Source organism: Anabrus simplex, chromosome 1 (assembly GCF_040414725.1).
Source record: "Anabrus simplex isolate iqAnaSimp1 chromosome 1, ASM4041472v1, whole genome shotgun sequence".
In the NCBI taxonomy this organism is placed as follows: domain Eukaryota; kingdom Metazoa; phylum Arthropoda; class Insecta; order Orthoptera; family Tettigoniidae; genus Anabrus; species Anabrus simplex.
Window position 1 is genome coordinate 442,158,861 of NC_090265.1, and position 15,373 is coordinate 442,174,233.

At 39.0% G+C, this 15,373-nt stretch overlaps 1 protein-coding gene across 4 annotated transcripts in view; it reads left to right on the plus strand.

Moving 5' to 3' along the window:
* Nucleotides 1-15,373, plus strand: part of LOC136856926 (probable peptidoglycan muropeptide transporter SLC46) — a 221,821-nt gene that overhangs the window by 160,157 nt on the left and 46,291 nt on the right. For 2 of the 4 annotated variants that reach the window (XR_010858474.2, XM_067135184.2), the window contains exon 8: nucleotides 2,129-2,170. The exons of 1 other annotated variant lie outside the window; for it this stretch is intronic. Coding sequence is in view for 1 of the 3 variants with exons in the window: in XM_067135184.2 (XP_066991285.2) it covers nucleotides 2,129-2,170 (42 nt within the window). In the remaining 2 variants the exon portion in view is untranslated. Of the gene's footprint in view, nucleotides 1-2,128; nucleotides 2,267-15,373 lie in introns of all 4 variants that reach the window. One more of the 4 variants, XR_010858475.2, reaches the window with a different exon arrangement.

Genomic DNA, 15,373 nt, shown 5'->3' on the forward strand with positions numbered 1-15,373 from the left:
AACGAAGTGATGTAGTTGCTGCAAGATTGAAGTTCTTGTGCACTATGCACACCATTAGACAATCAGATGACACTCGTCCTATATTTTACCTAGATGAAATGTGGATCAGTCAGAACCATACCGTGAAGTATACTTGGCAGGATTCAGCCAGAAATGGGAGTCTGAACGTGCCTGTGGGAAAGGGGAGCTGATTAGTTGTTTGTCATGTAGGATCAGCTAAAACAGGTTTCATTCCTGAGAACAAATGGATGTTTAAATCAAAAAAGACTGAAGATTACTATGAAGAAATGACATTAGATTCATTTCAAGAATGCTTTCTGAACATATTAACGAATGAGTGCAGCACAAAAACTCTATATTACCTCTAGTCATGATGTAATTACCTAATCTAACATTTATAGTCCAAGAGTTTTAAGACATAAATCATTGCTTTACAAAGTAGTCTTGAAAAAGAGTATTACCAATACATATACTGACACAATAGGTTATGGTTTATAGGTTAAGTAATACCACTTCAATTGTAGATGCACACTAGAATTGAGCAGCCTGGTCGCTTGTTGAGACATATTTATGGAATTGAGAAGGCTCATGGTTTACTACTCGCATACTTGCAGCTCTGCCCAATGCCTAATGCATGTTACTCACCGCACGATACGGATACGGCACTCTCAAAATCTCTCAGCATATCTAGCAAGCTATAGTTATTTGCGCTAGTCTCGAGAAATCTTGAGATTCTGTTTCAGACTGCCTGCCCTAGCTGAATGACAATATAATCCTCAACTTATTTATGAACGTATTGTTGCTTACAAAGAATGAGTGCATGGTATTGTATTTTCCTTGCAGTTAATATTTTATCAGACTTAATTTTAATTAGTATCAAACTGTCCGGCTCCATGGTTAAATGGTTAGTGTGCTGGCCTTTGATCACAGGGGTTCTGGGTTTAATTCCCGGCAGGGTCGGGAATTTTAATCATCATTGGTCAATTTCGTTGGCACAGGGGCTGGGTGTATGTGTTGTCTTCATCATTTCATCCTCATCACGACACGCAGGTCGCATGCGGGCGTCAAATCAAAAGACCTGCACCTGGCGAGCCGAACATGTCTTCAGACACTCCAGGCACTAAAAGCCATACTCGATTTCTTTTTTTTCAGTATCAAACTATTATAATTCACCTCCCATGTAGATACAAACTCTGTGGATATCTACAACGAACATTATATGTATAGATTCAATTGTTTTTGAGAAAAGTATAGGCCTATCTACAAGGAATTTATACAATACTATGTACTCATTCTTCTTTTTCTTTTTTAATGACTCTGCATTTAAAATCAGCACTAGATTTTAATATTGAGTTCCTCTATTCATGCAAGAGCTGTTTGTGTGACAGCATAGAAATTGCTAGTATCTTCCTGATAGGTATTCAGCTTGCAGTCTTTCATAATATGCTGTATGATCTGGATCTCATTGCTACTGTTGCACTGGAGTGAGGAAGATTTATCCCAGTTGAACAAGTTGTCCATGTAGTCTTTCAAACATGCCATGATAAATCCATGCCAGCTTGTGTCTGAGCAGGGTCTATAGTTGCAAGTTCTTGAGGAACAGCTTAATTCCATATTTGAAGCCAGATGTTGGTGGAGAATTATTTCTCCTGAAGTGATTCTGCTTGGAGGATGGGAGGAACATCTTCTGGTATTTGTAAGTGAAGGATATTAGATAAAAATGGATCTTTACACTGTACTTAATATCCATACACATGCCTGCAAGAATATAAAAAACATAATTTATATATTTCAACTGCCTATGTATACTATGGAAACTCTTAATTTGTTACTTTACAGGAGAGTGAAAACTGTTGCATACTGTAGATAATTTACATTGCTTGATTATGCTAATTAATGCTTTTCTTTTTTTTTTTTTCACATATGGCTAAAGTATACTAATTACTACTTTTCAATGTTATGTTTTTCACATATGGCTAAAGTAAGCTAATTAATGTTTTTCTCTGTTTATTTTTTTCACATATGGCTAAATTACATATAAATAGTAGCTGTTCGCTCTATAAAATGCAATTTTGCCCAATGTCAGTTCTGATATTTTGTATACTTAGTTTTCTGTTTCCTGTTGTAGAATTGGTGCTCACTGCTGTTTTGGACTGTCAAGGAAGAAGAGGCACTTACCCTGCTTTGTTTAACCTGCTTGTTGCTTGTGCTTGAAGTCCTGCATGCTTCACATTTGTATCCTGCTGAGGCTAAATGGATCTTACTAGTAATGTCACATCTCTCATTAACATCTAGATCTTGTTTATCTCTACATTGTTTTATCATGCTTAATACAGTTTATTTATGTTGCTATGATAATGTGCTGTCACAGGAGCATAAACCTTCACATACTTCAAGTTAGAGTTTCCATTGTGTTTATCTTCAGGCAATACATCCACAGTGTAAGTCTTAGCAACTAGTAAACACTACATATTATGTCATAAGTCCCTCCAAGGTTTTAGAAATGGGCAGGGCGGTAACCAAAAGACATCAAGAAGAAAAAAGTGTGTCAACAAATGAGGAAAATGTACTAGTTTCTTTCATATTATATGCCATGATGAAGTTGTGCATTATCCTGCCAGGAGTCAGTAGTGTCAGTAGGCATTTCCAAGAGAACAGAAAGTGTTTTGTGTCTTACAGTTTGGTAAAAGTGAGTCTGTTGTAATGGTTCGGTGTATGTTTCATGCAAAGTTTCATACAGATCCTCTGACAGATAAGACTGTAAGAGAGTGGTATGTTATGCTAAAGGACCAAGCAGACTGGGCCCACCACCTTAGACTTTATATTGCATACATAACTGTTTTACAAGGAGTCCTCAACATTTTTTGTCATACTGAGCACTTCTCTTGGTGTTGTAACTACAGTGCTGTAGTCCAACGAGCACTCTTAACACCAAATTCTGTCACAGTGGTTCATTTCCACTTGAAAAACTGATCAGCCAGGCGAACTAAGTAGTGTTTCATGAGGTTTTACCTCGGGACTTTGCCTCTTTTCCTCGGTTCACAGGCCTAGATGCAATACCTCACATTGAGGGTTGTATCCCCATTTCTTTGGATTAATCCCCTCACTTCGAGGTTTCCAGCTCATTTTTTTCTTGATAACTATGTTCTAGGGTAGAATCGCCATTTCTCCTTGGGTTGATCCTATAACTTTGAAGTTCCCAACTCCACTTTAAGGCACTTCTCCTCGTCTGAGTATTGTTCTAGCTCCCCTGTACCAGTCAGCATCTTTGTTCACAACGTACCCATACTGGCCGCATTACTTGGTCACCTCGATCTCCACCACCACCACAGCTGTTGCTTATCACACAGCTCTGATGTTCACCCACGCCAACCCTTCATATTATGTTCAGTATCTCCTAGAGGTTCCAGACCCCCAATGTGACAATTCACAGGTGCAATAAAATGCACCTCGTCAGTTTCCCCACGAAGCAGAGCCCGCTGCATGTCATGGGTTCTTCGGTGGCACCAGCTCCGACCATCTCTACAGCTGAAGATCAACCTATGGCAGATGAGTGCCCTTCCAACACTTCGATCTTCTCTGCTGTATCTGAACTCCCAATATCGGGAACATGTCCCCCTGTCTCAAACCCCCATACTCTTCAGTTAACTTCAGAAGGCACTCGTTCCTACCTTTTCTTAAACCCCACAGCCAAGTTCTGCTCACCATCCAAAATCTTCACTATACTGCTGTGTTATAATTTGAGGAGGGAGGATACAGCTGACATCGGACCAACATCAAATGGCTCGAAAGTCAGTGGAGAGGGTGCAGCCCGAAGTTAACTCAGTCGATAGGCTCAGCACAACTGGGTTCTAGTACACCATTCCAACCTCTCTCACAGCCACTTCCCGTCGCCACCACCGACGCATAACTTATTCAGCTGTGTGATCTGGGGTGTATACCCAGCTATTTCAGAAGAAACAGTTCTCAAGGAACTCAACGAGGAAGGAATTTCCGCGATGAAGGCTTTCCGTATAAAGAACAGCGCTGGGCCCAATTATATGGTCGGGATACTCCTTCCCACTTGTGACCTTGACAGAGTTCTTGTGAGCGGGGATTGCAATTCATTCCCACTACCACAAGGCGGAAGCCTCTCGTGCAACTCTACCACAGCCCATTCGCTGTGAGTGTTGCTTATCTTACAATAGACATACAACATCCCATTGCAATCCTGAACGTCTTGTATGCGGTCAATGCACCCAGTGCCACCACACCTCTAAATGCCCTAACGTATCCCAGCCTCCCCGGTTCAATACCTGCAGAGAACAACACGCAACTTAATCGAGGCATTGCATAGCCCGCGCTACCCTTCCCAGAGACAGACCAGAACTCGTAGCTCCTGTGTGTATCATTGTCAAATCCACCACCCCAACATGCTCATTGCTTTCTCCACCAACCATCGAGGACATGATAAGATTTATTACAATTGCCACATATAACATCAGGAGATAGTGGGTTCGAACCCCACTGTCGGCAGCCCTGAAGATGGTTTTCCGTGATTTCCCATTTTCACACCAGGCAAATGCTGGGGCTGTACCTTAATTAAGGCCATGGATGCTTCCTTCCCATTTCTAGGCCTTTCCTATCCCATCGTCGCCATAAGACCTATCTGTGTTGGTGCAACGTTAAGCAAATAAAAACAAAAAACAAAGAACATCCATCCATTTCAGTGCCCCCTGGCATTACTCACTCATTTACAGGCAGGAGCTAACCAAACATTGAATCTGCACTTTTGGGCATCGCACTCAGGACTGAATACGCATTTCACTTTCACACCGCTTGAAACTCTGGTATAAACTATTATTCTCTCCCTCCAGACACCTGCCCCTTCTGCCATAAATTAAGCTCTATGCTTCCCCTCAGCCCCTGCCCTTTTCAGCCATTTATCATATGTATTTCTAAATAAATTTGGTAATCTGGGTGGGTGTGGAGGAATATTTTTCATCACCTATATGGTTATCAGCTGAGGGGACTTGGGTTAACGGGAAGAAGAAGAAGAAGAAGAAGAAGAAGAAGAAGAAGAAGAAGAAGAAGAAGAGGAAGAAGAAAGGAATAAAATGCTCACTCATTCATACTTCTCACCTCCAACCGCTTGCTGTCTCTCCTTATTCACAAACAAACAAAAAAACTGTTATTACGCTCTTCAAGGAACTGTGGTTTAAATGCATAATAAGCGGGACAGTGCTATATACGGGAAATGATTTGCGAAATGGGAAAACAATTGGGAACAATATTTCAGTAATGTATATTATTATTATTATTATTATTATTATTATTGCAGCTCAGTGCGATCTTGTCCATTACCGTAGTTCCAATGCAGAATGCAAATTTGTTTTATCTCATTTCCTACTATAAAAGTCTTTGATTGATGCTTGTCGAGTGTGTGTACTACTGCTGTGAATGACTACATTTTCTTTGTGGTTTAAGTAGTTGTTCACATCACTTGATACACTGCTAGGAATAACAGTGATCATGTCATTTCAGAGCAGATTGATTGTACTGAGAGCTTCATTTAGTGTGGGGATATTTTTCATCCACAGATTCAATTTCCTCATCACTGCCTTTAACTTGGACAGTAGCTGCAGCATGATCCGCAACCACGTCATCGATACCGCGGATTTCTGATGTCACTAGACCATTGTCAATTGACACAGAATCTTCCAAGTTAACATTTCCTAACTTCTTCTGTACAGTACCCCAATTCTCGTCATTATTAGTTGTCACAGGGGCATTTGTTTCACCGGGTGTTGCACCATGTCCCCTAAAAAAAAAAAAAAAAAAAAAAAAAAAAAAAAAAAAAAAAAAAAAAAAAAAAAGGCAAATTAACCCCCTGGCAAAACAAAAACATTTTAAACAGAAACCGAAAATCCAAAGCCTGTTTCAAGTCAACTGACCAGATCTGGAATGAGATAAATGAAGCCTGTAAGTAGCGCTGAGGAAAGGAATTGTTTTGGCTGGTGAGGCTTGTTTCATTACAGGGGAATGATCAGTGAATGACAAATGAAATGAAATGATTGTGGAGAGTGTTGCTGGAATGAAAGATGACAGGGAAACTGGAGTGCCCAGAGAAAACACGTCCCACCTCCGCTTTGTCCAGCACATACCTCTCGTGGAGTGATCGGGGATTGAACCACCGGAACAGTGAGAGGCTGATGTTCTACAGTCTGCACCATGGCGGAGCTTGTTTCATACAAAAGACCAACAAAGTACAGTGTCCTTATCTAACAACATTTAGAATCTTACCTTGAAAAAAGCCTGCTTTATTAAGGCAACTGGCAATGGTCTGCACTTTGGTCCATTCACATGCAGCAGAGATAAAATTCATTGCATCCAATAAAATGATGATGCACTGCACATACAGCAAAACCTTGTTAGCGTGCTCCTCATTAGCATGTTTTCCCACTTAGCATGTCGTAAATTCGAAGTCCTGATTCTCATCCTATTAAATCTATATAAAAATACCTCACTTATTGCATCACAAATGTTTGCCATTACCGCTTAGTGTGATCACATTTTTCCTAACTCTGAAAATGTTATTTGTCATCAGTCGTGAAAGAAATGTCATTTCCAACTCGGGTAAGAGCCTTTGCCTCAGTTGCGTGACTCCGAGAAAAGGCCTTGCATTTCTGAACTTCACAGGATAAGTTGCACCTTCGGGGAGCAAGCCGTTAGCCTCAGCAATGTTCAGTTTTGCTTGCCGATTAACAGCAAGATTGCTGAATAACACAGTGAGCCTGTTTGTGCTTGTATTTTGCATTCCATTTATAATAAGTTAACCATAGAGGTTTGATTTTGTATTGGTCCATATTGACTACAATCTCTACTCCAATAAATTCATGGTTATATTTGAAATCCGCCTCCTCAATACTTGAAGTTAATTAATTATTTATTACCACATAATACACCGTACATGTTTCAAGGAGCTTAGTGTCCTCTTCATCAGCGGTTTACTCAAACTAACAAGTATCTCTTGGACCTACTTATAATTATTAAACACCAATCACATTCTTAACAAGTCCTCTTATAACCTGTACAACATATTTTGTTCTAAACATCTCTTACCTGATATTGATGTGTATCATAAATAAACTAAAAACTACACTCTTCTATTCACAATCTTATCAAAATGTCAGTCTTGTCTATTACCCACCATTGGGTTATTACCATATATAAGTTAGAAATTTATTTTGTGTTGAGTGGTACAGTATGAAATGGCATATGGCATTTAGTGCTGGGGGTGTCCGAGGACAAGTTCAGCTCGCCAGGTGCAGGAATTATGATTTGACTCCCGTAGGCGACCTGCGCATCGTGATGAGGGTGCAATAGTGATGAAGATGACACATACAGAAGCAAAATAAGCAAATTATGGTTAAAATTCCCGACCTTGCCGGGAATCAAACCCGGGACCCCTGTGACCAAAGGCTAGCATGCTAACCATTTAGCCATGGAGCCAGACAGTGGTACAGTAAAGTGTTGCCAATATTTGTTGTGTGATAACCTATATGTGAATTAGGAACATGATTGTGTGAAGTTGACTAGTGTGGTGCATATTTGTCTTATAATAGCCTAGTTATGGATAAGGAAAAGCTCAAGTTGTGAAATTCCTTGCTAGTGAAGACAAAATTAAAATCTGCCAAAAATAGGCAGGCATTCGCATCTTAAACGTGCAGAGGTCGCAAATATTGGAACTCGCAACTTTGAGTTTCAACTCGATACCTCGAGTTGGTTGAAGATTTTGTCCAATTCAAAATTGCAGCCGAAGTCATTCCCCGCAGTTGCACTTGGTTGAGTGTAACCTCCAGTTCATTGTCTTGTCTACGAGTGTGACCAGAATATAGTGTTGAATAACCCAATGGTCCGAAATAAAAGGATTCTAGTAACATTTGTTTTAGAAAGAGTGTGATCTGCAATACTACTTTGATATTTTTATTGGCCCCCATTGCACATGTTTTCATATTTGTTGTCTGGTGTTTTTCACACCTTTCAGTGCACTGCTATTATTTTATAAGCCACAGTGAAAAAAGTTTTCATATTTGTTTTCTCATCTTTTAATACTTTCCTCTCATCTTTAGGACGTCCGACTCGTTGGCTGAATGGTCAGCGTACTGGCCTTCGGTTCAGAGGGTCCTGGGTTCGATTCCCGGCAGGGTCGGGAATTTTAACCATCATTGGTTAATTTCTCTGGCACGGGGGCTGGGTGTATGTGCTGTCTTCATCATCATGTCATCCTCATCACGATGCGCAGGTCGCCTACGGGAGTCAAATCAAAAGACCTGCACCTGGCGAGCCGAACATGTCCTCGGACACTCCCGGCACTAAAAGCCATACGCCATTTCATTTCATCTTTAGGACAGGTATATATAACTTATCGCAATCACAAAGACGCACACAGGAGATGCTGTCAATTGTGTACACTGTTTTATTTACAAATTATATACACGTTATATACACACACACACACACACACACACACACACTAATGAACTGCCATCTTGAACTGACTTGAAGAAGAAGACTGCCACATTAGCCTGTCAACCAACTACCAACACAACAAACTCACGAAATGAGTTCACACAGTTACTAACAACTCCTCACTGACAACTCAGCTCAGCTTAAGACTGTCTCTTTATATACCTTGCTTGGCCAGGCTTCTAGAAAAGTATGTCACAACATATCGTGACATAACCTCACATGTTTTGTTACACAAAATAGATCATACAACACACAAATAATAAATGATATGACCACGATTTATACCAAATAAAGTCTGTACATAACTACATAAATAATAATGATGATAATAATAATAATAATAATAATAATAATAACAACACCTACTAATCGAGCATGATATTTTCACTATTTACCCATGGGTTTAGAGAATTGTTTCCAATTACACTTGCATCACATCACATCACTGTACCCATGGATACACAACGTAAAAATCGTATCTAGTGTTCCAAAATCTCTGTTGGATAGTTGTTATTCATATATTCAGTAGTACGTTTTCTCACTTAACATGTTCCTTTTCCTTGTCCCCTGCAGAAATGTCTTAACGAGGTTTTACTGTATTGTATAACAACACGCTTTCGATGGAAATGCTTGAGCACTTGTATGACTCCCACAGCTCCACTGTTGATGCACTGCAGATACAGTGAAACCTTGTTAGTGTGCTCCTCATTAGCATGTTTACTGGTTGTGTTGGCAGGCAGGTTCACATTTTTTGGGTGAGTTGGACAGTTGTCAATAAAAAGCAGGATTTTGTGATTGGCTTTTACCATTTTTTGGTCCAATTCTTTGAGCTAATTAACAAACAAGTCACTAGTCATCCCGGCACAGGCTTGATTTTTATATTCACAAGGCAGACGTTTAATGCTTTTAAACCATCAGGGTCTAGCTGACTTCCACAACAGTAACAGAAGTAATTTTTCAGATCCAATGGCATTTGCAGCACCAAGCACAGTTACCCTTTCTTTGCTTAATTTCCCACACTGACATTTCTCCCCCTTTGAACACATTTGACTTGTCGGGCATTAGCTTAAAGAATAACCCACATTCATTCGTGTTAAACACATTGCACGGTGCACAATTTTTATTGAATGTAGGTAGCACTTCACTTTGCCAGTCCTTTACCACTGTCCCTAACTGACTGATTCACCACTGACTTGCCGATATACTATGCCATGCCTTTGTTTGAATCTATCAAGCCAACCACTCGGAGCACTGTATTTAATTTGCTTTCTATTTCTCATGCTTTTTCTTCTATGATTTGGCTGCTTAATGAGATTGAAGCATCAGGAGACTGGTGAGTCCATTCAATAAGAATTTCCTCAACGTCTTCATATTTTCCAGGTCTTACCTTTTTATGTTTTCAACCACCCTTAACTGCATCAGTAATAGCATCCCTAGTTTTTATTAATGTTTTTAAGCTGGATGAAGAAAATCAGAAAAATCTTTTTGATTCAGTGTAGAATTTTTGTCATGCTTACAGAGAATTTGTAGTTTTTCACTTATAGAAAGAAATTTATGCTTTGCTATTTTACACAATTCACAACTGCACATCTCAAATACAGTGCAGTCTTTGTTTTTACAATTTATACTGAATTTTCCCTCTTTTTTGACATGGAAAAAGCAATGTAATAGGGTAAAATTATGCATTGTTTTATGTGAGCTGTCCAGCAGCCTTACAAAGTGAGTGTAATAAACAGGACAGCATTATAAGCGGAGTTGTAATAACAGGATTTTATTGTGTGTATATATATATAAAATGCTCGTCCATCTTTCATACTTCCCACTTCCATTAATCACTTACCCCACATTCTTCATCTCCAAACCATTCAGTATCACAGCAACAACAAAATAAATTAATAAAAGAAAATGAAGAAATAAATTACCACATTTAATTAACCTGATAAAGTATACATATACTTAGCCAAGAGGCCGCAAACCCCCTCTCATCTCCTCACTGTCCACATCCTTTACCCACCTCATTAATCCTTCACTTATCCCCAACCTGCCCAAATCTCCTGGCCAGAGAAAGGGCATTACCCTCAAGGTGGTCCGGCCCTCCGGAGGGGATAGATAGATAGATAGATAGATAGATAGATAGATAGATAGATAGATAGATAAATAGATAGATAGATAGAGTCCTCAAAAACCTAAATCAGTGTATTATGCAAGCCAGGAACTGCAAATGTCTCAGAAAACTGTCCGGCACATACTGCGCAAAATACTTGCTTTCAAACTGTACCGGCTGGAGTTAATGCAGGCACTCAGTCCCCAAAATAAAATGTTATTTTTTCAATTCTGTGAAGAACTGCAAGTGAGACTGGGAGATGACAATGGCTTTGCTGATAAACTTGTGTAAAGCGACCAGGCAATGTTCCATGTTTCCAGTGTAATCAATCAACACAATGAGCATATTTGGGACTTGAAAAGTCCTCGCACAAGAGTGGAACATGTCCATCATTTCGCCTAACTGTTGCTAGCCTCGTGCAGCCGTTGTAAGGCTAACATTTCGTAAAGGGTGGATGGCATCTGCTATGTATCGAAAACTGCATGTTATTGTGGTGGAGGATAGTATTGTGTGTCGTGAATGGGTTGCAGGGATGTTGGGGACAGCACAAACACCTATTTCCCAGAAAATTAACCATTTAAGATTGAAATACCTGACCCGGCCTGGAATTGAATCTGGGGCCCTCTGAACCAACACATGCCTGTGACTTTCCAAAACTTGATATGTTTTGTGCAGTTTCTTCTCATAAAGTGTACAGACCATTATATTCAGTGGGAAAATTGTTATTTGTATTGCCTACTTGTACATGTTGGAAAATTTGTTAATGCCACAATTGCAAGAAGATAGCATGGATAGTATTTTCCATCAGAATGGAGCACCACCACATTTTCATTCTGATATGCATGCTTATCTTAATGCTAAACTTCCTAATTGCTGGATCAGGCACTCTTCAAACAAAAACATAGACTTAAATTTTGTGTCGTGGTCTCTCAAGATCACCCAATCTGACTCTGTGTGACTTTTTCCTGTAGGGGTTTAATTAAAGATTTGTTTAGTCTCCCCCCTTGCTGCAGAATTTAATAGCACTTCGACAAAGAACCATTGAAGCAGTGGCTACTGTTAACCTCAGTTACAATGTGTATGGTAGGAACTCGATTATAGGATGGATGTCTGTCTGGTTTTTGTTCTGTCGAACTGTAAAATTCCAGAATGACTTGGCTAGTATACCATGCAACATCAGTAAAATTAAAATGAATTATCTGTTGATAAAAATACATCAGAAAATATACTGTACAACTCAAGTTTAGCACAGTGATATATGCAGAATTTCAAATACTGGAAAGTTTGTGCAATTCTTTGTCTGTACTTTGACTAGTAGCTTCAAACGTTTCCTAGATCTGTCTATATCAACTATGAGGGATTTGGCTTATTGGCAGTCCTGAGAAAGACTGCTGTATAGATAAGTTAGAGTGGTGACCAACCACTATTGGCATATTGTCATCTATTACCTCCCTTAACTGTTAAAGCATGGAGTCTGCCATATCATTTGTGTAAAGGGACATCTTGCTAAAGAAACTTAGGTTTTGTATAATATCTTGTACGAGGCATATTTTTTAACTAAGGTCCATTTGAAAATATGTACACAAAGAAAAGTTATTTCAAAAAAGTAACTTTATTTTCAGAAAGTACATACTTCACTCTATTTTTTTGACATAGTTGCCAAGTTTGTTCAAACACTTATCATATCTCATAACCAATTTTAAAATACCCTCTTCATAGAAACTTGCCGCCTGCTCCGATAACCAAGAGTGCACTGCCATTTTCACGTCGTCGTCATCATTGTAATGGTTGCCACTGAGGTTATGTTTGAGGTGGAGGAACAGATGGTAATCGCTCGGCGCAAGATCAGGACTGTAGGGTGGGTGGTCTAAAACTTCCCAGCCAAAACTGTCCAATAAATCGTGGGTCTGACCTGCAGTGTGAGGTCTTGCATTGTCATGGAGAAGGACAATTCCCTTTGTCAGCATGCCGCGTCTTTTGTTTTGAATCGCTCTGTGTAGCTTTCTCAGGGTTTGGCAGTATGCTTCTGCATTGATAGTGGTTCCTTGTTGCATGAAGTCGACCAACAAAACACCATGCCTATCCCAAAACACTGACGTCATTGATTTTGCACTGGGACAGAGTCTATTTGGCCTTCACCTGTACAGGCGAGTGTGTGTGTCTCCATTCCATGCTCTGTTGCTTCAATTCGGGCGTGATATGCGAAACCCATGTTTCGTCTCCAGTTACGATCTGACTCAAGAAGCCGTCACCTTCTTCGTAATAACGAGTCAAGAATTTCATCGCACACTCAAATCTTTGGTTTTTGTGGTCCTCTGTTAGGAGTTTCAGGACCCAACGGGAGCACAGTTTCCTAAACTTTAGGTGTTCAGAAACAATGTTGTAAAGCACTGATCTCAACACGTCAGGGAATTCGTTTGAGAGACCTGTTATTTTAAAGAGGAAAAGCGCACAATGTGCAGGAAATAAAAACAACAAATAGTTAACAATAGTTATTAGGATAGTCCCTCACTGCAAAGCATTTTCAATGAGCACTTCCTTTCACATAGACCTGTTATTGTGAAGCGCCTGTTCTCACGAATCTTCGCTTCAACTGAAGCCACCAAATCGTCTGTAATCAAAGAAGGGTGACCGGAGCGGTCCTCATCATGGACGTTGTCATGGCCGTCTTTGAATTGTTGTACCCACTTACGCACTTTGCTTTCACTCATAACAGTATCACTGCACACTTCGCAAATCTGTCGATGAATTTCTGCTGCAGACAGGTTCCTTGCTGACAAAAACCGTATCACTGACCGAACCTCACTCACGGCAGGCGAGTTGATAGTCTTAAACATTTTGAAGGCACAGAACAGAACCGTACAGGTTAGCTACAGAGCTGAAACTGAGCACAGTTGTTCCCGAGGCATGCCGGTACACGCCGCACATGCTCGTTGCGATATGCGCGTGAACTACTAGTGTCTACAACAAAATGGACCTTACTTTAAAAATACGCTTCGTATTATGATATTAGACTCTTTTCAGCTCTATTCATGTTCTGTTGTCAATGTAGAAAGTTAAACAGAAGCGTAAAGTAATTCTCTCTGGCCAGGACTCTGATGTCTAATACTGTAGTTCACCCTGCTTCAATTGCCAGATCTGTAAGCAAATTGTACATTATTTTTTAATTAAAAAATATACAGTAATGATATACTTTGTAAATCACACCTTCACAGACAATTTTGGACAGTGTTTGATAGCACATTTTTAACATTATCAATGCAAAAATTCATACTTTACTTGTAATGTCTTATTAAATTATTATTTGTACCCTTTCTGTCATTAGCTAATTACCAGTAATTAATTAATAAAATCTCTGGAATCAGTAGGGTATAAAATAAGAAAGTAGTGTGTGTCTATGTAACAGAGGAATACCCATCCTTATTGTGAAATAATATTATGCATAACTATTGCCCCCAGAAACTCACAGTACTGCTAACATTGCATTCAGTAACCTTAGTCAAGTATGAAATAAAAATCCTGGTTACAAAATCATCAAAACACTGTTGGGTGAAAAGACTGAAATGAGAGTACCATTCAGTGAATAAGAATTGTGATATTTTTCACATGTGCCTGTGATATCATGTGATGTAGAAAGGACAAATTCATTGTATAAAACAATCTTAACTGACAAATGTAGGAGCTTCATAAAAGAAAATCTTATAATAACTTTCCTTATATATTGCAACAGCCACTAATTTCAGATAATGTTTCTCAAAAAACAAAGGGTTTATTTTATTTTTATTAGTTTTTGACTATTATGATGCATATATTCAGAGGCGTGAAAATTATTAAACTCAACACTAATTTTTTTTCTTATTTCCACTGTCGCATTACCTATTACTTGCCTGCCCATAAAATTCTTTTTTTGTGCTGCAGTGGAGCTCTTGTATGTTTTATTTATTGTCTGTTTAAAGTAAATTATAGAAGGCAAATCACATTTTCTTTCGATTACATCAGTGACAATATTATAGTCAGTAGACTCCTCTATCAGTATTAAATTCCAATGTTGAGGATTTTTAATTTCTCTTTTGAGTGTTATTAGATAAAATGGAATTACATGAAGTGGTTCTCTGATATTTTGCTTTACTTGAGTGCTGGTAATTTTCTGCGCTTTGTACTATTTACTATCCAAAATCTTGGAAAGTGATCTTGTAGCAACAAACCAAACAGAAATAATTAATCTCAATATAATATTTAAAAAATATGAATAATACAGTATTTCACAAAGTTTAGTAAGTCACATGAATATTTGACTGAAGGATAGGGAGTTCCAGGGAACAAATTAGAAAGGCAAGTGAGGGCAAAAACTAAAACTAAGGCAATTTCATTTTTCATCTTCTCCTTTGAGTCTAATAATTTTCACACCTTTGTATTTGTTTTTGTTGTTGTTGTTGTTGTTGTTTAGGTTATCAGTCCATAGACTAGTTTGATGTAGCTCTCCATGCCACCCTATCCTGTGTTAACATTCTCATTTCTACATAACTACTACATCCTACATCTGCTCTAATCTGCTTGTTCGTATCCATACCTTGGTCTACCCCTACCATTCTTACCACCTACATTTCCCTCAAAAACCCAACTGAATAAGTCCTGGGTGTCTTAAATGTGTTCTATCATTCTATCTCTTCTTCTCATCAAATTTAGCCAAATCAATCTCCTCTCACAAATTTGATTCAGTATCTCTTAATTTGGGATTCAATCTACTTATCCATCTTC